We start from the raw sequence: 24,774 nt of genomic DNA on the forward strand, positions 1-24,774 counted from the left end.
AAAAAGTCTTCACTTGGAGCTGATTTGAATATGAGCTGTTAAATAACCAGAATTGAATTTCTGAATCCACTCCAACATCAGATCCACTGCTTCTTTCATTACATTGAAGATATCGGCTCTGAGGACTCCGTGGGGTTGAGGTCCGACCTCTATCACTGCAGAAAAGAGAAGCAATTTCATATTCCATTTTCATGTCAAATAAACAAGGAACATGTCACATGCACGCTTACCAAAACCATGTTTCCCCACTGAATCTAAGGAGACACCATCCCAGAGCTGTAAGTCTGTCTTGATGGCTCGTACAGGCACAGAGGTGATCTTATTCTGACAACCAAATATATCAGCTGTTAATAGCACAGTTTACAGCACCCAGTATTGTCCTGTATGGTAAATCTGGAGTAGTACTCAAAAAACTGAATGACTGTGCAAAAATTGGTATTGGTGGGATCAATTTAGAATTTTTGAAGAATTCATGTGGGGTACCCCAGGGTTCAGTCCTTGGGCCATTGTTGTTTCTGTTATATACAACCCTGGCAATAATTATGGAATCACCGGCCTCGGAGGATGTTCATTCAGTTGTTTAATTTTGTAGAAAAAAAGCAGATCACAGACATGACACAAAACTAAAGTCATTTCAAATGGCAACTTTCTGGCTTTAAGAAACACTGTTTGTGTGGCAGTCAGTAACGGTTACTTTTTTAGACCAAGCAGAGGGAAAAAAAATATGGACTCACTCAATTCTGTGGAATAAATTATGGAATCACCCTGTAAATTTTCATCCCCAAAACTAACACCTGCATCAAATCAGATCTGCACGTTAGTCTGCATCTAAAAAGGAGTGATCACACCTTGGAGAGCTGTTGCACCAAGTGGACTGACATGAATCATGGCTCCAACACTAGAGATGTCAATTGAAACAAAGGAGAGGATTACCAAACTCTTAAAAGAGGGTAAATCATCACGCAATGTTGCAAAAGATGTTGGTTGTTCACAGTCAGCTGTGTCTAAACTCTGGACCAAATACAAACAATATGGGAAGGTTGTTAAAGGCAAACATACTGGTAGACTAAAGAAGACATCAAAGCGTCAAGACAGAAAACTTAAAGCAGTATGTCTCAAAAATCGAAAATGCACAACAAAACAAATGAGGAACGAATGGGAGGAAACTGGAGTCAACGTCTGTGACCGAACTGTAAGAAACTGCCTAAAGGAAATGGGATTTACATACAGAAAAGCTAAACGAAAGCCATCATTAACACCTAAACAGAAAAAAACAAGGTTACACTGGGCTAAGGAAAAGCAATCGTAGACTGTGGATGACTGGATGAAAGTCATATTCAGTGATGAATCTCGAATCTGCATTGGGCAAGGTGATGATGCTGGAACTTTTGTTTTGTGCCGTTCCAATGAGATTTATAAAGATGACTGCCTGAAGAGAACATGTAAATTTCCACAGTCATTGATGATATGGGGCTGCATGTCAGGTAAAGGCACTGGGGAGATGGCTGTCATTACATCATCAATAAATGCACAGGTTTACATTGATATTTTGGACACTTTTCTTATCCCATCAATTGAAAGGATGTTTGGGGATGAAATCATTTTTCAAGATGATAATGCATCTTGCCATAGAGCAAAAACTGTGAAAACATTCCTTGCAAAAAGACACATAGGGTCAATGTCATGGCCTGCAGATAGTCCAGATCTTAATCCAATTGAAAATCTTTGGTGGAAGTTGAAGAAAATGGCCCATGACAAGGCTCCAACCTGCAAAACTGATCTGGCAACAGCAATCAGAGAAAGTTGGAGCCAGATTGATGAAGAGTACTGTTTGTCACTCATTAAGTCCATGCCTCAGAGCCTGTAAGATGTTATAAAAGCCAGAGGTGGTGCAACATGTGTGATGTGTTGGAGCGTTCTTTTGTTTTTCATGATTCCATAATTTTTTCTTGAGAATTGAGTGATTCCATATTTTTTCCCTCTGCTTGGTCTAAAAAAGTAACCGTTACTGACTGCCACAATCTTTTTTTCTTGATTTCTTATAGTGTTTCTTAAAGCCAGAAAGTTGCCATTTGAAATGACTTTAGTTTTGTCATGTCTGTGATCTGCTTTTTTTCTAAAAAATTAAACAACTGAATGAACATCCTCCGAGGCCGGTGATTCCATAATTTTTGCCAGGGGTTGTATTAATGATATATGTTTGGTTTCTAAGTCTGTGAGTTGTATTTTGTTTGCCAATGATACAACTGTGTTGTAGTGGACATCATTTGGGACAGCTCTTGGACATGATGAAGAGGGAACTACTGAATTTTAAACAGTGGTTTGATTCAAACAAACTGTCACTTCATCTTGGTAAAACAAAGTGTATTTTATTTGGAAATAAACCCAGGAATTTAAGTAAATATTTATTATTAACTGATGCTGAAATTTAAATTGTAACTGAAACCAAATTTCTTGGAGATTTTATTGATGAAGAATTAAGCTGGAAAACCCATATTATTTTTATGTTAAGTCTAAAATCTCAAAGCCATCGTAATTCTGTATAAAGCACAAGACTTCCTCTCCCAACATTCGTTAGTTACATTATATCATTCATTACTTGTTGCATATATAACCTATTGCATTGAGGTTGGGGAAACACATAAAACAAATACAAATCCAATATTTTTATTACAAAACAAAGCTATCAGAGTTATCAGTAATAAACCATATTGTGAGCAAACAAACCCACTATTTGTCTGTTTACACCTTTTGAAATTCTGGGACTTGGTTGATTACTGTATATCACAATACAAATCATGTATAAAGTTAAAAAGAAGCTTTTACCTCAACATGTCCAGGATCTGTTTAAAATGAGGGAGTCCAGCTATAATTTGAGAGAAACATTAGTATTTGACAAATTAAAGACTGAAACTACTGTAAGAAGTCATTGTGTTTCTGTAAAAGTTGTAAATATTTGGAATAACTGTTCTGATAGCATTAAGTTATCTGGTACTTTAGTTGGCTTAAAAAGACTGTAAAAACAATACAATTACTTGTTATAGTATGAAGAATTAGGTTAACTGAGTTTGTTGCTGTTTTTTTATTGCGCGTCGTGCACTGTTTGTTCTATTGTGTTGAGGTGTTTTACCGTAGTTCACTCATTAATCTATACTGTCTGTGCTTGTTTTTTCTTTTTTGGTATTTGTTGTTATGACATGTTATGGTAATGGTAAAAGGGGTGGGTGTTTATAAGCTTTTGCTTCTGCCTCCACTCTTTCAGCTGCACAAAACTGGGAAATTGTTGACAAGTTTTTTTTGTTTTTGTTTTACAAGATTTTTTGTTAAGTGTGTGTGTAGAATAAATTCATTCATTCAAAAATAAGATGAGTGAAGAAAGCCACTAAGACACTTAGATGACTCTGAAGGAGTTTTAGGCTTCTGTAATGATGAAGAAACTGTACATAGTGCAACGTTTTTATATATAACTAGTCACAGCTTTGTGGTGGACAGGAACAGAAAAGAGAGTCTTCCCCCCCCCCCCCCCACCCCCCCCCCCCCCCCCCCCCCCCCCCCCCCCCCCAAAAAAAAAACCTTACAAATGACCTCTGAAAACCAAGGAAGTGTGGAGACAAATGTTCATAATTTCTGATTATTTTAATTCATTATTTCATTTGACCTTTGAAATCTGACCCTTTTCCTTTGATCCTGCAACCAAGATTGCTGATTAGTTCAATGGCCAGGATCTGCCACTTGATCCTGGCACTTTTGTTCCTGATTACAACATTGAAGACAGATGGCCAGACTGCAGCAAAAATGTAATATTTTGGTGAAGGTGCAAAGAACAAAGTAATCTAAATATGAGGGCAGGATCAAAGTTCAGCAAAGACCTCTGTTCAAGATCAAAGATGAGCAATCAGGATCAAAGGTGTGAATGTGAATCAGAGTTCAGCCATAAAGACCAATTTTCAGCAATAATTATCTTAGGCCATAATTAGGCCAATAATTATCTTTTCGAATCACAGATTCAAGTCTAACATTCAAGATTAAAGTTAAACAATTAGGATATTAGATCAAGATCAAGGATGAGTAATCATGATTAACATTCAGGATCTAAGGTCAGGGTTAAAGTTCAGTAATCACAGTCAAAGATCATTCAGAATCATATTCTGCCATAAGGATCTTAGGTAAGGATGAAAGACGAGTAGTCAAGATCAAAGTTCAACAGTCAAGGTCTCAGCTCATGACCAAAGTTCAATCAATCTGGATCAAAGTTCAACAATAAAATCTTTGCTCAGAATCAAAGATGAACAATCAGGATCAAAGTTCAAAATTCAGGATCAAAGTTCATCCATCAGAATTCAAAGTCCTGTCCAAAGTTAAGCAGTGATGACCAAAGATAAGCAAAGAACATCAAATTTCAGCAATCAGAACCTAATGTTAGGATCAAAATTAGGGAAGTGGGAAAAGGAATGTTTGAAATTAGTTCAAAGGAGTAACCCTAAGTCTGAAGTAGAGAGAAATTTAGGTAAAAGTCTTAGACCTTGGTTGATGTCATATCTGAGTGCATTTGTAGCTTTAGAACCTGTGCCATATTTTTGCACACAATGAAATCAAATTGTGTCTTTATATGAATCTCTGAGTCTGTCACCTTTACGTATTTATAAATGTGCACTGTTAACCAATTGCAGGAGTAAAAGATGAAGCACAGGCCCATGTTGGCGGTGGTGTTGTGGAGGTCACAGAGGACGTCAAAGGCCTCTTGGCTTCCTTTAGGCCCAAGCTGAGTGTTCAGCTCCTGTGCTCGTATCAGCTCATGAGGTGTTGAATCTGTTACAGGTGAACTGGAGACCAAAGACATCAGACTTTACAAGACTGTGGAATGTGGAAAAGTTAAATAAACCTCAAGGCTGCCTGGTTCGCATTTTGGTGTTACGTTCATGTTAAATCTTACCTCAGCAAGGCTTTTGTGAAACATCGGTTGAGATCCTTTTCAGTGTATCGTCTGCAAACGTCAACAGCTCGTGGGTTTGATATCATGGTCGTCACAGAAATGGATCCAACCTCATCTGCTTTCTGCATTTCTCTCACCAAGTAGACTCCTGACAGCTCATTACCATGGGTGCCACCACAAATGGCAATACGGGACAAAGATGGGAAAGAAACATATGCCATCTGGTGGTACGAAAATTAAAGCATCGTTACACAAATGATATGAACTATCGACCAGAAAATTGTTACATACATTATTTCCTTACTAGCGTCCATGCCAACATGGGTCTCCAGCTGCAAACGTTCATACTCATATGTTCACAAAGACACCATCTCACCCTAACATTACACAACATGATAGCCTGATAGATTACCTGACATAAATCTCAACAACAGGACTAAACCTGAACATCACAGGTTTTGTCCATCATGCTTGCTCAGACAGATGGATCCATTCTTGTTTCTGTATGAAACAGTTATGAAATAATTTTGCCACATACAGACACTTCTGATGGAAGACTCCAAGAAGTCATTAAAAGCGTGGATCTTAGCCTTGATCCAGGACCATCACTGTAGAGGAAAAATTTATGTTTTCCTCATGTTGTCAGGGCAGAGTGTACCAGCCCAGAGTCATCCCCCTCAGTGTTGATAGAACACTTCATGTTACTCCAACGTAAACGTCAGGGCCATTTAATCATTGCCCTGACTGACTAAGGCCATGTTTGTATTCGGATTTTGTTTTCATTCTGGTAGACGTCCTTAACATGGCTCTGTGAGTGTGGAAAGACAGATATTCCAAATTCTCTATCAGCTTCTCAAGTCCTGCAATCAGGGTGTCCTTTGATTCAACAAACATTGCAACATTGTCCAAGAAGTGAAGGTCAGTGAACCTGCCCTCACCAACAAAACCACCTAAACCGCTGATTTCCACAACCCAACCCGACACCCCAAACCGTGCACGCATTTAACAGTGCAGGAGCCAAAAAAAAAAACATCTCTCAGGAACACCAGTCTTCATCAGGAAAGACTTTCTGGCCTCATTCCATACTGCATGTCATGATTTGGTGCTAGACAAAGAATAATAGATTCCCCAAAGCAGGTCAACCCAAACACAAGTGTGGATTCAAAAGGTACAACAGTTTATTCACAATAGGGTGAGTTTAAACAGAGTCAAATGTGGTGACTGGATTCAGCAAAAGATTATGTGAGGGTAGTCCAGGAAGAACAAAAATGCAATCAACCCACTAAGGTTGAGGGGATTCTGGGAGGTGAGGATAAAAAGGAAACTCAGACATATTGTTGGGAAGGTGTCGTAACACGGACCCACAACAGGGGGCGCAAGTGAACGGACAATGGATAAGAAAAAGGAGTAACAATTTAATGTTGCGAAAGTACACAACGGAATACAAACAGAAATTACAGGTGCCAATTGTATACAAGAGGACAGTGGGCAGGCTCGAAGATAGGAGACCTCTGATGAACGAGGAGCCGGGGCCCACACCGCTTCCACCACCAACGGCCTGAAGAACACCGGAGCCGCCAAGTCCTGAATCCCCAGGTGGTCTCTGTCCTCCGTTGTCGGCCCTGGTACTGCTGGCAAAGAAGACACAGAAGGAGGTGAGTGTGAGTCCTCACACCCAGCAACCTTTACACTCAAAGTCTCTGGGAGGGAAAACCTCCACCTCCAGATACGTTTCTCTCGTGCAGCTCCTGTTGGTCCCTCTTCTGGATCACCACAGGAATGCGGCTGCACACAGAACAAAGTTTAGACAATCGATAAGTCAGCAGAGAAATTACCTTTGTGGTAGATGATTTCTCGGCGAGGAGGTGGAGTTGTGATCCGCTTCTTGTAAGGAGGTTAATGAGAGACAGCTGGTGAGGTTGACAGGTGACAGCTGTCTCTTCCAATAGCTCTGGCGCCCTCTCATGCTTGAAGCCCGCACTCCAAGCAGGGCGCCGACTGGTGGTGGTGGGCCAGCAGTACCTCCTCTTCAGCGGCCCACATAACACATATAATGATTCCAAAAACCAAAAACAGGTACTTTCAAATGAGGACAAACACATGAGAAGTTACCAAAGACATACAGCATACAATGGACCAGCAAACAGAAGAAGACATGGGTGTGGTTAAAGTAGACAAAAAAATCAACACAGGTGTGACGCTCACATGTGATAACAGAATCAAAACACTAGAGGGCAGCAGAGAACAGACAAAGATGACTGGAACAAGTGATAATAAAACAAAACACAAGGGGGCAGGAGAGAACATACTTCTACAAACAAAGTAACCTGACAATCGGCTCTGAATCGGGCCAGATACTGGCCTCTCTCTCCTAGCATGTGATTGGGTGGCAGCCGAGATGCTGATGTCAGCCCATGCGTCAGCCTCACGTTGATGTGACGCAAGCGCTGCTCTCCTATTGGTCGTTTAGGAGAAAGAATTCCAGAGCTGCTCTCCTATTGGTCCTTTAGGAGTGGGAAATCTCACTCCAAAATGAAGGCCAGTATCCGGCCAGTTGTCAGACTACAAGCAAAGGTGACTGGAACATATGATAATCTCTAAGTGGAAAAACAAATACTAAGTGAAGGACTAAGGATAACTGAAGGACTAACAATAAAGACAAACAGAGACGAAAAGACCAACGAATCTACGAATCAATCAATCAATCAATCAATCAATCACCAAGAGCAATCAGAGATTTCTGACGTCCAATCAGGATCTGGATCACCTCCAAAATTCAGTGGAGTCTTCCCTGCCCTAATATCCATCTGTGGTGCAAATGTGGTGAGAAGCTGTGCAGTAGTTTTGAAGTAATCCTTCAAAGCCTATGTAAAAGGAAATCTTGATCCAGAATCCAGATCTGGATCCAGATCAACCTCAAAATTTAATGGTCTTCCATGCATGGCCTAATATTTATATGTGGTGCAAATTTGTTGAGAATCTGTGAAGTAGTTTTGAAGTAATCCTTCAAAGCCTCTTGATCCAGAATCTGAATTCAGATCCAAATCACCTCAGAAATGCACTGGAGTCTTCCATGCTCTAATATGTATCTGTAGTGCAAATTTGGTGAGAATCCGTGAAGTAGTTTTGATGTAATCCTTTAGAGTGTATAGAAAGTGAAATCTTGATCCAGAATCTGGATCCGGATCCAGATCACCTCCAAAATTTAATGGAGTCTTCTTTAGCCTAATATGTATCTGTGTTGAAAATTTCGCCAAAATCCATGTGTAGTGGCTGCATTCTGCGTTGTAACTACATCTGAACAGTGACACCTGCTGGCCTCCGTTACACTCACCCCCCTAAACTCACTCCCATCTGGGTCACGGCACCATTGTAGCGGGACAGGCACAGCGACACCTGCTGGCCTCAGTTACACTCACCCCCCTAAACTCACTCCCATCTGGGTCACGGCACCATTGTAGCGGGATAGGCACAGCGACACCTGCTGGCCTCAGTTACACTCACCCCCCTAAACTCACTCCCATCTGGGTCATGGCACCATTGTAGCGGGACAGGCACAGCAACACTTGCTGGCCTCAGTTACACTCACCCCCCCAAACTCACTCCCATCCGGGTTCACTGCACCACTGTAGTGGCTGTACTCTGCGTTGTGTTGTTATGACTTTGTCCATTCGCTCCCGTTGGGAGGTGAACTCACGATCCTCGGCATGGGAGTTGGACTCTCTAACCAGAAGGCCAAAACCCAGGTCTCTGGCCTTGTGACCAGAGAATCCTTTTGAGCTGTTGGGAGTGAGGTTTGCTAACTACATCTGCACAGCGGCACCTGCTGGCCTCCGTTACAAATGCAGTAGTTCTGACATAATCCTGCTAACAGTAACCCTTCAAAGCCTATATAAAGTGAAACTTGATCCAGAATCTGGATCCAGATCCAGATTACCTCCAAAATTTAATGGGTTCTTCCATGGCCTCATATGTATCTGTGGTGAATATTTAATCATGGAAGTCACACATAAATTACATAAAAGGAAAAATAGCGAAAGCCATTGCTGTTTTGCATAAAGTAAATATTCATTAAATAGTTATGGTTATTAACATTGTACAATTCATTGATTGTCCCATATTTAACTTACTGTGTAGAAATCTGGGGATCAACATATACAACCTATATACAACCTTTATTTATTTTGCAGAAAAGAGCTTTAAAAGTGATTAGTAACAGTGGTTTTAGAGATCCATCTAATCCATTGTTTATTAAGTATAGGGTACTTAAATTTCATGATTTAGTCGATTTGAAAATATTACAAACGATGTACCAAGTTAATAAAAATACTTTACCAACAAACATTCAAAATATGTTTGAAAAAAGAGTAAGTAGTTATAAATTGAAAGGAATAGAAGTCTTTAAAAAACCAAGATTTAGAACCAAAGTAAAGGAAAGGAGTATTGCAGTAAATGGTGTCAAATTATGGAACAATCTTAATAAAGAAATTAAAGAATTAAGGTCGCTTAAATTATTTAAAAAAACATATTAAATTAGATGTATTAAGTAAGTATGAAACTATGAAGTAAGTCAGTGGGCTGCAAGAAAGTAAAAAAAAAAAAGTAAACTTAATAATGTTTGGAGTGTCTTAAGTTTAAATATAACCTATCAGTGATGTAATCTATTAATTAATGGTCATAATTATGAAATGGGTCAGTGGTATGTGACAAGTTAAAGAAATGCAATCTGTTAAATAATGTTGACTATGATGCTGTATATTGAAAGATTGTATTGTTAAAAGGGGCAGAAATCATAAGACTTGTTCTTCTTTCTGCTCCTTTTCATTCTGGTATTGTGGTGCTTTTGTTTTTTGCTTTTCTGTTTTTCTTTTAAATGAATGAAATAAAAAAAAAAAAAAAATCAAAGTCTGTGCAGTAAATGGTAAATGGACTGGAATGCCTCACGTTCACCCGATGTGAGGGTGCTGCCATACAAGGTGTTCACTACACACCGGGAGCAACTAGGGGATTAAAGACCTTGGCCAAAGGCCCTTAGTGATTTTCTGGTCAGGCTGGGATTTGAACCGAGGATCTTCTGGTCTCAACCTCAACACCTTAACCACGAGACCTTCACCTCCCCTAGTAGTAGTGCATTGAAGTGTCCTTCAATGCGCATATTAAGCAAATATGTAGGACTGCTTTTTTGCATTTGCGCAATATCTCTAAAATTAGAAAGGTCTTGTCTCAGAGTGATGCTGAAAAGCTAATTCATGCATTTATTTCTTCTAGGCTGGACTATTGTAATTCATTATTATCAGGTTGTCCTAAAAGTTCCCTGAAAAGCCTTCAGTTAATTCAAAATGCTGCAGCTAGAGTGCTAACGGGGACTAGAAGGAGAGAGCATATTTCACCCATATTGGCCTCTCTTCATTGGCTCCCTGTTAATTCTAGAATAGAATTTAAAATTCTTCTTCTTACTTATAAGGTTTTGAATAATCAGGTCCCATCTTATCTTAGGGACCTCATAGTACCATATCACCCCAATAGAGTGCTTTGCTCTCATACTGCAGGCTTACTTGTAGTTCCTAGGGTTTGTTAGAGTAGAATGGGAGGCAGAGCCTTCAGCTTTCAGGCTCCTCTCCTGTGGAACCAGCTCCCAATTCAGATCAGGGAGACAGACACCCTCTCTACTTTTAAGATTAGGCTTAAAACTTTCCTTTTTGAAAAAGCTTATAGTTAGGGCTGGATCAGGTGACCCTGAACCATCCCTTAGTTATGCTGCTATAGACTTAGACTGCTGGGGGGTTTCCCATGATGCACCCAGTGTTTCTTTTTATTAACCTCTTTTTGCTCTGTATGCACCACTCTGCTTTCAATCATTGGTGATTGATCTCTGCTGTCTTCCAAAGCATGTCTTTTTCCTGATTCTCTCCCCTCAGCCCCAACCAGTCCCAGCAGAAGACTGCCCCTCCCTGAGCCTGGTTCTGCTGGAGGTTTCTTCCTGTTAAAAGGGAGTTTTTCCTTCCCACTGTCGCCAAGTGCTTGCTCACAGGGGGTCGTTTTGACCGTTGGGGTTTTTCCATAATTATTGTATGGTTTTGCCTTACAATATAAAGTGCCTTGGGGCAACTGTTTGTTGTGATTTGGCGCTATATAAATAAAATTAATTTGATTTGATTTGATTTAGTAATAGTAGGAGTAGCAGTAGTTTTGACATAATCCTGCTAACGGACAGACAGATAGAAATATATAAACGCCAATGATTTTATTACATCTTTGGCGGACACAAACATACCAAACCACAGGGGAAGATGATTAAACCAGGAAAGTAACACCAGCTGAAGAACCAAAATCATACTTGGAGTGCGAGTCTTACCTTTTATAACTCGGCTCTAAAACTCTCTACTTGTCGACACTGTTTGAAATCGGAGCTTGTGTGAGGACAGAAACACAACAAACTGCCTCCCTGATGTCTCAGATCAGGTTTCAAGCAGTTTTTGTGACGCAACACACTTATTTTCCTTCTAGCCAAAACCAGCAGCTATGCTTGCTCAACTGGCCGGGCGGCAACTTTGAACCGTGTCAACAACAACTACAACCATGAAGTTATTAACTTCTCTGAGGCTGTGCAGGAAAGTGCAAAGTCCATCCATCCATCCATCCTTCCATCCATCCATCCATCCATTTTCTTCCGCTTTATCCGGAGTCGGGTCACGGGGGCAGCAGCTCAAGCAAAGCCACCCAGACCTCCTGATCCACACACAATCAGAGATGCCGTTTTAAAATGTTGAGATAAAACAAAGAAAACAAAAATATTAACTCTCTATAGACAGAATATTTTTCTATTAGGCTTTTAGATATTTTTTACTGATATCCTTCAGATACTCTTGTTGTTGCTCTGTTCCCCAACTTGTGCATACACATTTAATTTTCCACCTTATATTCATAGTACAGAAGCGTTACAAGGTGGATGCACAGCAATACTTGCATTCTACTCAAACTAGTTCAGTAAGATTTTATGCATAGGGAAATATGGCTACATTAATTTCACAGTCAGCAGTCAGAACATAAACCAGTAAATCATTCATGTGTATTTATGTTTATCCATTGTTCAGACATAGAGCAATTTTGTTCAGGTAAGGCCAAAGTGCACCCAGAAAGTATTCACAGCGCCACTGGTGGGCACAGCTAATCGAAAAGTTAGCTTCAATAACCATTAAATCACGAATGGAAAACTTTTATAACGCTAAACTGATAAACCACTAAAAACTTTAGCGGACATAACCGCTCTCTTTCAGTATGGAGTCAGTGCGCTTTCAGCTACTGCTAAGCCAATTTTGAGCATAAACACCACAATTACAAACACAATACGAATGCACGAAAAATAGATACATAACAAATAAAACCCCAAACACTTTCATCATCTTTATCAAAAGCAGTAAATTGCAGTATTATAAGTCACAGTTTATCTCTAGATTATATATTTATAAACCATTAACAGGCTCACCCATATTGCGTTCACAAACACAAAACAAAAGCACAAAAAATAAATAAATAAAAATACTGAGTTTTGAGCTGTTTACGTACCATTTTTGTCCATAGTGTAACTTCTCTGTGAATCAGTGTCGCGGACCGAACGGTCCCCCCTAAAAATCGGTCCGCCCTGCCTTCACTGCGCATGCGTCATTAGCCGCGGTTCGCAGATTATCACCTTGTTTCTGCTTAAAACTGCACTCCAGTCATCATCTGGAAGCTTTTGTACAACAATCATTTCCACATAAATTCAACATTATTTCATCATAAAAGACGGAGGAAGCGATCAGAGCGCTGCGGCTACACGAGCTGCTAGCTGATGCGTTCACCGCACGTCGGTCATTTCAAAGCATCACAGACTTTTGCCTCATTTCTGCTTAAAATGGCCTCACTTCTGCTTAAAACTGACTTTAGAATATTTTAAGAGGTTTTACCTTGTTTTTACCTTGTCATCTGATGGTATTGTGTAGTGACAGCCTTGCATGGCAGCACCCAGACATCGGTGTGTGAATGTGTTTGTGTGAATGGGTGAATATGAGGCATAATTGTGAAGCACTTTGAGCATCTGATGCAGATTGAAAAGCGCTATATAAATGCAGTCCATTTCCTGTTTACCATTTATTTGGACTGGGACCAAATGATTTGTTATCCCAGCAGAGTAAATTTTACTCTGCAAAATTAATGTGTACGAGCAAAAAAATATGTTAGCGGACTGAAAGTTAGCAGAACTAAATTTAGCAGAAGCTAATTCATCTGCTGACGGTTTTCAAAGTTAGGTGAAAAGCTAATCTGCTAACGAAAATGTTAGAGGATTAGTGGAACTGTGCCCACCACCATTAGGCTTTTAGATATTTTACTGATATCCTTCAGATGACTAGGTACTCTTGTTGCTGCTCTCATCCCCAACTTGTTCAGCAAGATTTTATGTGTAGGTAAATATGGCTACATTAAATTCACAGTCAGCAGTCAGAAGATAAACCAGTAAATCATTCATGTGTATTTATGGTTATCCTTTGTTCGGACATAGAGCATTTTTGTTCAGGTTAAGTGCATCCAGAAAGTATTCACAGTACTTCTCTCTTTCCACATTTTGTTATGTTACAGTGTCATGGTTTGCCCCTGCCCGTGCCGTGTTGTGCTTCATCCCCTGTCTGCGTCTGTCTTCCTTTCTTTGTCCCTTTTTTGCCTGTTTTTTGATCATTGGTTTGTGTTACTTTAGTCACTGATTTTATTTTCTGTTCATCATTTTTTATTTTCTGTTTTTCATACTTTAGCCATGTGCTGAGTGTCGTTATAGTTTCTGTTCAGCCTTCGTTATCTTGTTGCTCACTTTTCAGTGTTTCCGTTGTTGTTTTCATATGGATGTTTTATTTGGCCTTTGGTTTTGCTATCTGTGTTTAGGTATATTATTTTGGGCATTGTGGGTTTTAGGTTTGTCTCACTCACGCCCCATTTGTCACTGCACTCTCTTGTCTTTCCTCATCTTTGTTCTTGTTCGTTTGTCTGTGCCCCATTTTGGTTGTGTCTTTGTCTCACCCATTCATCACTGCACTCTCTTGTCTCTCACCAGTTGTTTCTCATCTTTGTCTCTTCTGTCCACGCCCCTTTCTGGAATGCTTCCTGCACCTGTGTCACATTTGTCCTTGATTATGGTCATGTATTTAAGTCTCATGTGTTTTGTCAGTTTTTGGCATTTCGTTGTGACCTCTGTATTCTCGTTCCAGCTTTTTCTTTAGTCCTATTTTTTGCCTTGCCGTTTACTGACCTTGCTTTGTTTTTTCAGATTTCACTTTTGCCTCTGCACTTGTTACATTGTCTTTCCATATTACTGAACCCTTGTTTTTGATCATACCATTTTCCTTGCACCTGCCTGTACCTCTGCATCACTGCTTGTCTACCTCTGTACCAAAACTCTGCCTGCTTCAAAGATAAAGACCCTTTTTACTCCGACACCTTGTCTGAAAATCTCCATTTGTGTCCACCCACTTTCTGAACCATGTCACTTCGCATCATGACAGAACGAACTGGCCAGAACCTGGATGCAGCGAACTCTAGCCCTGAACTCTTCCAACATGAACCAGAACATTGTCACAATTAAGGAGATTTCCTCCGACCTCACCTTTTTCTTTGCCTGTTTTTGCAACTGCTACTCTCCGAAGGAAAGGTTCGATTATCTGGACCAGGCCTGGGAACTTGTGGAAGCCAACGCCTGGCTATATGAAGTCTTCCCTGAACTTGAAGACCTGGACAACATATTCACCAAGGAAAGACCCTCCAACTGGGTGAGGCACCCTGAGGCACACCTACCATCCGAACATCCATTTACTGACAGTGAGTCAGACTGGATCAACTTATATGATGACGTATCATCAGGGAGTGAGGAGCTGGTGCTCCAGGACATGGCCACGTTTCTGTATAAATTCAGGACTTTTTGAGTACCAGGACAGTCCTAATCAACAAAGCAAGCAGTGGGTTCTGTCTGCACTCGACCTGACCCTACAATCCAAGCTGGACATTTTGATAACCTTCCTTGAGCTAGCAGACATTTATGCTGCCTGTCCAGAAGTATCACGGTCTATTACCCTGTCCTATGCAGATTGTATTGGATTGATAAAACAGCTGCATTTTCTTATGAGTTCAATAATGTATCTGTAAAGTTATGTTTATTACAGATGCAATAACTCTTCATAATTGTCCAGATGCCCTGTGTGCAGTGACATGCAGTGATGTGCAGTGTTTTTGAATAGATTGTGCAATGTCCATGACTAGTTCATGCAAGTGGCACAAATTTAATGCATGCCGGAAATTTTGAACATATCAAAATTTTCTTTGCACACAGGCACACAGACATGCACAGTTTACATCAGTTTACAATTAGGGCTACCATATCTCACGGCATGTCATGATTCAACATCACGAAACATACGTTCATGTTTTGGTTCGTGATATTGTCACAAAAAGTACATTTGTTTCGTTGCGGGAGCACAAATTTATTCTTATACATTCCGTGACGGGTGCACGAAATTAAAAGTGATGCGGGAGGGTTGGGGGGGGGGGGGTATGGTTAGAGTTAGGGGAAGGGGTAGGGTTAGGTTATGGTTATGGTTAGGGGGAGGGTTAGTAATAGTAAGATAAAAAAAAACCCCGTCATGAAACGTGATGGGAGCACGAAATAAACTCATGAAACCGGGTTGGAATTTACCCCAGGTGGACTCCAGTTAAGCTGTAGAAACATCTCAAGGATGATCAGCGGAAATAAGATGCACCTGAGCTCAATTTTGAGTTTCATGACAAAGACTGTAAATACTTATGCAGTTCGTCGTGCCAATGCAACCCACTTTGTCCTGCTGGACGCTGCGCTTTGTCCCGTTTGACGCCACGTTTTATAAAATAATCATTTTGTAGCCGGTGACGTACTTCCTCCCAGACCTTGGCTGATGAAACCCTCTCTCATCACTCCCAGAATCACAGAGAAATTATCTGCAGCTTCAGCTGCTCTCGTGTGCGTTGTGTGGTGGAGAATGCATTTGGAATCGTCTGAAAGGTAATTATTTATAATGGATTGGTAGAACGGTTGCATTTCCATTCCTTCTTATTAGTTTGGTCATGTATCTGTAAAATTATGATTGTTATAGATGTAACATCTCGTCATAACCGTTCAGATGCGCTGCAGCAATGAGACGCATTGACACAGTGTTTTTGAATAGGTTGAGCAATGTTCATGACGAGTTCACAAAATTAATACGTGGCAGCCAGCCACGCCCCTTGTCCGGTCAGCGCCCAGACCAAGGTGTCACTCTGTGATCAAATGAGAGGTTCCTCGCCTGCGGGGGGAGCACGCGAAACACACGCACACGTGTTGTGGGGGGAGCCGACTCTGGCACACCACATGTGTACTCGGCAACTCCACAGTTGTGGGGGCACTTAGACAAATTTCACCGCTAGCTCAAAAGTGATCGTCTGCTGACTGTTTTCATGCTAATGGCACGAATGGCCATACATTTTATAAGTGCCAAGCAAGCGGTGTTAGATGTTCGTGTGTGTCACCTGGAATTTGGCTGACACCTGCAGTGAGAGGGTTCAAATAGGCTCTCACAGCGCACACTCTGTTTTTCAGCCACTGGTGTGCGCAAATAGTTGTAGCAACAGATGTACGAGGTGTTGGAGGCAACTCTGATTTTAAACATATTGCATATGATTCCTGCTTCATGCACAATTCGGCCACATTCGTACAGGTCCCTCGTTTATCGCGGGAGTTACATTCTAAAAATAACCCGCAATAGGCGAAATCCACGAAGTAGTCAGCGTTATTTTTTTAAAATTATTATAGATGTTTTAAGGCTGTAAAACCCCTCACTACACACTTTATACACTTTTCTCAAACAGGCATTAACATTTTCTCACTTTTCTCTCCTGTGTAAACACTCTCTTTTTTTCTTCTGCGCGAGAAAATTATAAACAGACACACGCAGAACACAATGCGCGTGCTCTCCCTTCACTCACTGCCTCCGGGGGTACAAATGCGGGACCTGCAAAGAATCCAAGTCATGGCCACGGAGCTCTGTGGCTGCGGTTACCGAGACCATGCAGCGGGCCCTGCGGATTTTTCCGCAAGAAGTCTATCCTTGCGGGCTGCTGGAGCGCTCCGCATCAAAACAGCGAGCGTAGTCTCTGGACCTGTTGCCAGAGTTGGACACAGCTCCGCACAGCAGAGAGGAGGGCGGTGTGAGTGGCCCACTACAGCACATACCGAGCCCGCAGACTCTGTAAGCGCATCGGAGGCAGTGAGAGCAATCGCGGTGATTCCGGCCGGTGCAGGGACCGGCCCACCTGATAAGGATGCAGAATACAATGCGCTATTTAGAAAAAAAAGAAGCATGCAAAATTGCACTAAAGAAATCTGTGAAACTGCGAGGCCGCAAAAGGTGAACCGGGTTATAGCGAGGGACCACTGTATGTGTGAAGGGACCCCAAGCAAAAGAACAGTATGCATTATGACGTTCCAGAGGAGATATGAAGTTATTATTATTATTATTATTATTATTTGTATAAGGAGATATGAAGTTAGTAAAGTGGCAAATTGGCCATAAGACATACTGCCCAACACTGGAAAATACAGTAAGCCATCAGTTTGTTGTTACATACATTATTTCCTTACCAACACTGGCCTCCAGCTGCAAGTGTTTATACTCATACATTCACAAAGACAACATCTCGGACTAATGTCACACAAAACGTCTCAACACCACAACTACAACCTGAACATCATAGGTTTGGTCCTTCATACTTGCTGTAGGATCGATTCGTGCATGGCTGCAAATGCAAAGACTGCATTTCTAATTTTGTAAAATGGGTTATTCTTTACACACAAAGTGCTTAGTAGTTGTTGTTACACATAAGCTCTGCCATGTTTGATTATTTGGAACAAGAGGTCATGGTCTGGAACCTCTACCTGATCTCTACCAGTAAACTTTAAACTTGTAGCTCTTTACTTCAGTTGGTAAAGCAAATTATTAACAAAGGTTGGTGGACATGACCTTTGATTGCGTTTTCGCCAAGGTGCCCTTTGGTGAGAAACTGAACACTCAAAAATGCCCAGCGTTAGCAGTCTGAAGATAACAAGCCAAGATTTTATCTCGTCAACGTGTGTAGATACAAGGAGAATGTGAAAGTTTACGGAGCGAGATGTCAGTTCACTGTTTTAATGTCGTTTATATGAATAAATGAATTTATTCGGCACACAAATCAGCAATAACAAAAACTCATAACAAAACATCTCGACCACGAACCCGTGTGACCGAAAGGGTGAGGGCAGAAGCAAAGCTTATAAATACCCACCTCTGATACTATAAAAGAACTGTACAAGCACATATATACATGCATGCACACATAATCACAATTTCATAAATACATACACACACACACATATATATATATATATATATATATATATATATACCTGCAAAATACAGTAGTGTTCAGAATAATAATAGTGCTATGTGACTAAAAAGATTAATCCAGGTTTTGAGTATATTTCTTATTGTTACATGGGAAACAAGGTACCAGTAGATTCAGTAGATTCTCACAAATCCAACAAGACCAAGCATTCATGATATCCATACTCTTAAGGCTATGAAATTGGACTATTAGTAAAAAAAAAGTAGAAAAGGGGGTGTTCACAATAATAGTAGTGTGGCATTCAGTCAGTGAGTTCGTCAATTTTGTGGAACAAACAGGTGTGAATCAGGTGTCCCCTATTTAAGGATGAAGCCAGCTCCTGTTGAACATGCTTTTCTCTTTGAAAGCCTGAGGAAAATGGGACGTTCAAGACATTCTTCAGAAGAACAGCATAGTTTGATTAAAAAGTTGATTGGAGAGGGGAAAACTTATACGCAGGTGCAAAAAATTACAGGCTGTTCATCTACCATGATCTCCAATGCTTTAAAATGGACAAAAAAAAAAAAACAGAGACGCGTGGAAGAAAACGGAAAACAACCATCAAAATGGATAGAAGAATAACCAGAATGGCAAAGGCTCACCCACTGATCAGCTCCAGGATGATCAAAGACAGTCTGGAGTTACCTGTAAGTACTGTGACAGTTAGAAGACCTGTGTGAAGCTAATGTATTTGTAAGAATCCCCCGCAAAGTCCCTCTGTTAAATAAAAGACGTGCAGAAGAGGTTACAATTTGCCAAAGAACACATCAACTGGCCTAAAGAGAAATGGGGGAATATTTTGTGGACTGATGAGAGTAAAATTGTTCTTTTGGGTCCAAGGGATGTAGACAGTTTGTGAGACGACCCCTAAACTCTGAATTCAAGCCACAGTTCACAGTGAAGACAGTGAAGCATGGTGGTGCAAGCATCATGATATGGGCATGTTTCTCCTACTATGGTGTTGGGCCTATATATCACATACCAGGTATCATGGATCAGTTTGGATATGTCAAAATACTTGAAAAGGTCATGTTGCCTTATGCTGAAGAGGACATGCCCTTGAAATGGGTGTTTCAACAAGACAATGACCCCAAGCACACAAGTAAATGAGCAAAATCTTGGTTCCAAACCAACAAAATTAATGCCTCGCAGATGTGAATAAATCATGAAAAACTGTGGTTATACAACTAAATACTAGTTTAGTGATTCACAGGATTGCTAAAAAAGCAGTTTGAACATAACAGTTTTGAGTTTGTAGCGTCAACGGCAGATGCTACTATTATTGTGAACACCCTCTTTTCTACTATTTTTTTTACTAATAGCCCAATTTCATAGCCTTAAGAGTGTGCATATCATGAATGCTTGGTCTTGTTGGATTTGTGGGAATCTACTGAATCTACTGGTACGTTGTTTCCCATGTAACAATAAGAAATATTCTCAAAACCTGGATTAATCTTTTTAGTCACATAGCACTATTTCTGTGTAGGCTCTCAGTTGTCCAGGTGGTTTCCATAGTAGAGAAGCTTGAATCTTTGACTGGACTGGGTTGCTTGACGTGAGGACATTTCGCTTCAAATCACAGAAGCTTTCTCAGCTAAAATTCTTGCTCTGGTAGTCTGACTTCTGTCTTGACTCTTGTAAAGAAGAATAAACCAGAAGCCAACAAAAGCTGGAGTTTTTTAACCTAACCAGACTCCACCTACCGACAGGCTGACTGCTATAGGCTAGTGACTAAACAATAGCTCTAATTAGCACCTATTGTGCCCTAGTTAGCACTCTCCTAATGACAGGATGGAAGCCTCCCCTGATGGCTCCCTTGACGACTCTCTCCTGATGACGTGAATGACTCATTACCATGAACAAAGACTGAAACTGCTTTTACCTGAGTACCACATTGTAAACAGGGGACAAAGCGTGTCTGAGACCCGCTCCACGGTTAAGGCTGGGTTTCAACTGTTTTACAAGAATGCTTCCTTGACCCCTCTCTCAAACCATTTCTTCTCTCTGGCTAAGATTTTAACTTCCTTGTCCTCAAACGTGTGGTTAGTGTCTTTCAGGTGGAGATGAACTGCAGACTGAGGTCCACTGGTGACCTCTCTGCGGTGCTGGTATAGCCTCTTGTGTAAAGGTTGCTTCGTCTCACCTATGTAGTGTTCATTACAGTTTTCCTGACATCTGATATAATACACTACATTGCTCTGTTTGTAACTAGGGATCCTGTCTTTAGGTGAAATAATTTCTGTCTCAAGGTGTTGACTGGTTTAAAGTAAACTGGGATTTTGTGCTGTCTGAAGATCCTCTGTAGTTTTTCCCCTACTCCTGCTAAATAGTGGAGGAGTGTCTCTCCCTTATTTAGCAGGAGTAGGGGAGTGGAAGAGAAGGGGAGTGGAGAGAAGTGGAAAAGTGTGCTGTGTGCAGCACACTTTTGTGTGCAGTCCAGAGCTGTTGTCCATTGAAAATGTGTGGCACATTATGAAACACAAAATACGAAATTGGAGACCCCGGCCCGGTCAGTTTGAACATTAAAGATCTTGTCTCTGTGGTGTATTCAACTGAATATAGGTTGAAGAGGATTTGCAGATCATTGTATTCTGTTATTTACATTTTACAGAACGTCCCAACTTCATTAGAATTGGGGTTCTGAGCAGGATTTTTCTTCTCAGCATAATGGGATGGAAAAATCACCTTAAAAAGCCGGGAGTTCGGGGATGCTTAGGCTTCCAACAAAACCTTTGCATTATTGACTTATAAAGGACCTTGTTTGTCAGTCTAAATATACCAAAACCTGAAGTCCAGATGGAAGAAGAGAACATCTCTGTGCTTCAAAATGTGAGGAAAGTGTATTCAAAAAGTCCACCACTTTCAGGATGAAGCTGCAGAGGAGAGCTTTATGTGATTAAATGTCCTGAGGGTCCAGCTCACCTGTCATCTCTGCAAACTCACACTTGCTGCAACTCTTCTAAAAAAAACAAAGGCTGTTTAAACAGCAACTCTTTTATTATTTAAAAAAGCTGTTTCCTTTTATATTTTAAGCATTAAATGAATGAATCAACAAACATGTCCATGAAGTCAAAGTTCAGTCAAAAAGACACTTGCACAGGTAGAAGAAGCTCCGCCCCTACTGTGTAGTGTATCTCAAAGCATTCACAATCACTTGAATAATCAAATTATTATTTTAGTACTTACTCTGTCCTGATAACACATTAAAAGCAATCACATGGTCAATGAGGATGTAATTAAGTGTTGAAATGACTAAATTAAAAAAGTATTTCTTCTGAGGTTTATGTCACATTGAGAAATCCTAATTAACACACACACACCCCTGTCATTGTTACATCATCTCCTGTGTTGTTCATAATAAATATTTATATTTATGTATGGTGTATCTTTTTTCCTGGTTGAAATGCAGATATTCAATCAATTCAATCAATTTTATTTATATAGCGCCAAATCACAACAAACAGTTGCCCCAAGGTGCCTTATATTGTAAGGCAAGGCCATACAATAATTATGTAAAAACCCCAACGGTCAAAACGACCCCCTGTGAGCAAGCACTTGGCGACAGTGGGAAGGAAAAACTCCCTTTAACAGGAAGAAACCTCCAGCAGAACCAGGCTCAGGGAGGGGCAGTCTTCTGCTGGGACTGGTTGGGGCTGAAGGAGAGAACCAGGAAAAAGACATGCTGTGGAGGTGAGCAGAGATCAATCACTAATGATTAAATGCAGAGTGGTGCATACAGAGCAAAAAGAGAAAGAAACACTCAGTGCATCATGGGAACCCCCCAGCAGTCTAAGTCTATAGCAGCATAACTAAGGGATGGTTCAGGGTCACCTGATCCAGCCCTAACTATAAGCTTTAGCAAAAAGGAAAGTTTTAAGCCTAATCTTAAAAGTAGAGAGGGTGTCTGTCTCCCTGATCTGAATTGGGAGCTGGTTCCACAGGAGAGGAGCCTGAAAGCTGAAGGCTCTGCCTCCCATTCTACTCTTACAAACCCTAGGAACTACAAGTAAGCCTGCAGTCTGAGAGCGAAGCGCTCTATTGGGGTGATATGGTACTATGAGGTCCCTAAGATAAGATGGGACCTGATTATTCAAAACCTTATAAGTAAGAAGAAGAATTTTAAATTCTATTCTAGAATTAACAGGAAGCCAATGAAGAGAGGCCAATATGGGTGAGATATGCTCTCTCCTTCTAGTCCCTGTCAGTACTCTAGCTGCAGCATTTTGAATTAACTGAAGGCTTTTCAGGGAACTTTTAGGACAACCTGATAATAATGAATTACAATAGTCCAGCCTAGAGGAAATAAATGCATAAATTAGTTTTTCAGCATCACTCTGAGACAAGACCTTTCTAATTTTAGAGATATTGTGTAAATGCAAAAAAGCAGTCCTACATATTTGTTTAATATGTGCTTTGAATGACATATCCTGATCAAAAATGACTCCAAGATATGAATGAATGAATCTACCAGGGTTAAAAATGTACACAGTACTTTCCATACTTTTGTATTTATTTGTCTAAAAAATAAATGCCCAAGGTTCCTTATAATGTTCATCAAGAACTCATCTAAACTGAAACAACAACAACATAAGTTATGGTTTTAATTTATAGACAAAGATCAAAGATTTCTATAGAGGTTTTTTTTTCCTCCTGCTGCAGGAGACCTGCGGGGCTATGACAAAAGTGCTTGGGAGAATTCCCCTGAGTGCCCATGGTATCTCAAGAACCAAGAAGCCTAGCTGGATGATCTGAAGCATTTATTGATGAGAAAATATTTGTAATTGATTGGTTTGAATGGCTTCATAATGACATCATATGATGAAGTCATACACAGTCAAAAAACACCATTACAGCACACAGGGTTTGCACCAGTCCTCTTTTACTCTTCATTTTTAGATACATTAGCATTTCCTGCATTCACATAGTTACAACATATTAGTGCCTCAACAAAAAACGACATTTGTCAGTCGAATAGAGCTGGTGTTGTTTGTATTATTATAGATGTGTTGGGTTACATCACGAAGGTTCATCAAGTCAGAAACCTGAACATTTGATTTTTGCACCATTTCATTTATGAATCAATGATATTTAAATGGTTAAAACACGGAATGTACTCTTCTAACTGCTGCTCTTTAATGATTTAAAATCTCCGTAGTCTATTTTCATGTCATTCTGTCTCTGTGCTCAGTCTGTCTTCATGCTTATAGACGGCATGGTCAAAGCAGTCTTTCGAGCTAAGTAGAAGGCGATCTTCTTTTCGTAGTAGGCCGCTTCGTTCACAAAGTACGGGTGGAGCGTTTCCCCCTCATACTTCACCGTCTCCCCCAGAAATGATAAGAAAATGGGGTCGCCTGGTTGCAGGAGGCTGAAGTCGTTATCCTGAAGAAAGAGTGATACATTTTATTATGAGGGAATTTTTAGTCAAGAAATGAAGCTCAAAGAACTTTAGAAAAAGTTAAACTGCTCTGACTGTAGCCTTTTTCATAAACTGTGCAACTTTTTTTTTTCCATTGTTACTTAACTGTTGTTTATGAATCACAACCCTGACGTCCCAGTTCATCAACTTATTTTTTGTTTCCACACCAGAGCAAGAAAATCAACTGTAACATTTCAAAAGTTTGATTTGAAACAATTGATAATGTAACGAGTCCCCATTCAGCACAGTGCATAAAGTCTTCATTTTGATACAAATGAAAGAATAATCTTTGTTTGTTTTTTAAAAAAAACCCTCAAAAATCCTTAATTTGAAGGGTAATGGAAACCCACCTTTTGTTACCTCACTTAACACCTAAAACAAGTTTGATGTTAGGTGCATTTTGAGTGGTAGCGGGCCAGTTTACATTTTGTATGTGATACCTTGAAAAAGACTACACAAGATCACCTCATGAAGACAACCTTGGAGAAATTCTGTGTTGGATGTGTTTTCATTGTAATTCTGGCCACCAGAAGGCAGAGTCTCAGAAACATTGTATGATCTTAAAAAGACTGTTCGTCAAGGTGAAACATGGTTCACAAGATTGCCTCACTAAGACCATGGATATTAAGTTTGACTTTGGAACTGGCTTGATTCTAATTATGGCCATCAGTGTGGAGCCTTGGACATGTTTTGTACTCGATATCTTGAGAAAGGTACATCTAGGTGAGATTTGGAACAGTAGGTCACAACAGTTAAACCTCACACGTTCAGTGAAGGTTATATTTTAGTTCTAGTTCAGCTTGGCAGATCAAGCAACAATGTCAAACTGTTGTAGTAAGAAAAACAAGGCCAATGTGTAACAGCCTGGTTCACTGAGTCCAACCTTGAATTTGTGCAAGACGTCAGCACGGTCTTCATGGATCAAGATCAAATTGGCCACTGTGTATTACACCTTACTAAGACTTTGCACAAGTTC

General features: G+C 40.4%; 2 protein-coding genes across 4 annotated transcripts in view; both read right to left on the minus strand.

The window, feature by feature from the left end:
* The window catches only part of LOC117525916 (N-acyl-aromatic-L-amino acid amidohydrolase (carboxylate-forming) B-like), a 47,500-nt gene that overhangs the window by 16,764 nt on the left and 5,962 nt on the right, over positions 1-24,774 (minus strand). Inside the window, exons 1-5 of one of the 3 annotated variants that reach the window (XM_034187868.1) lie at positions 11,289-11,383; positions 4,934-5,154; positions 4,631-4,823; positions 231-324; positions 48-155 (exon numbers count right to left, since the gene is read on the minus strand). In XM_034187868.1, coding sequence (XP_034043759.1) covers positions 48-155; positions 231-324; positions 4,631-4,823; positions 4,934-5,154 — 616 coding nt within the window. In that variant the 5' untranslated portion in view covers positions 11,289-11,383. Of the gene's footprint in view, positions 1-47; positions 156-230; positions 325-4,630; positions 4,824-4,933; positions 5,157-11,288; positions 11,384-24,774 lie in introns of those variants that run through there. The other 2 variants (XM_034187869.1, XM_034187867.1) reach the window with 2 other exon arrangements.
* The window catches only part of LOC117525915 (N-acyl-aromatic-L-amino acid amidohydrolase (carboxylate-forming) B-like), a 47,925-nt gene continuing 46,266 nt past the window's right edge, over positions 23,116-24,774 (minus strand). Inside the window, exon 7 of the mRNA XM_034187865.1 lies at positions 23,116-23,761. Within this exon, the coding sequence (XP_034043756.1) occupies positions 23,567-23,761 (195 nt within the window). The 3' untranslated portion in view covers positions 23,116-23,566. The remainder of the gene's footprint in view (positions 23,762-24,774) is intronic.

Source organism: Thalassophryne amazonica, chromosome 15 (assembly GCF_902500255.1).
Source record: "Thalassophryne amazonica chromosome 15, fThaAma1.1, whole genome shotgun sequence".
Lineage (NCBI taxonomy): Eukaryota > Metazoa > Chordata > Actinopteri > Batrachoidiformes > Batrachoididae > Thalassophryne > Thalassophryne amazonica.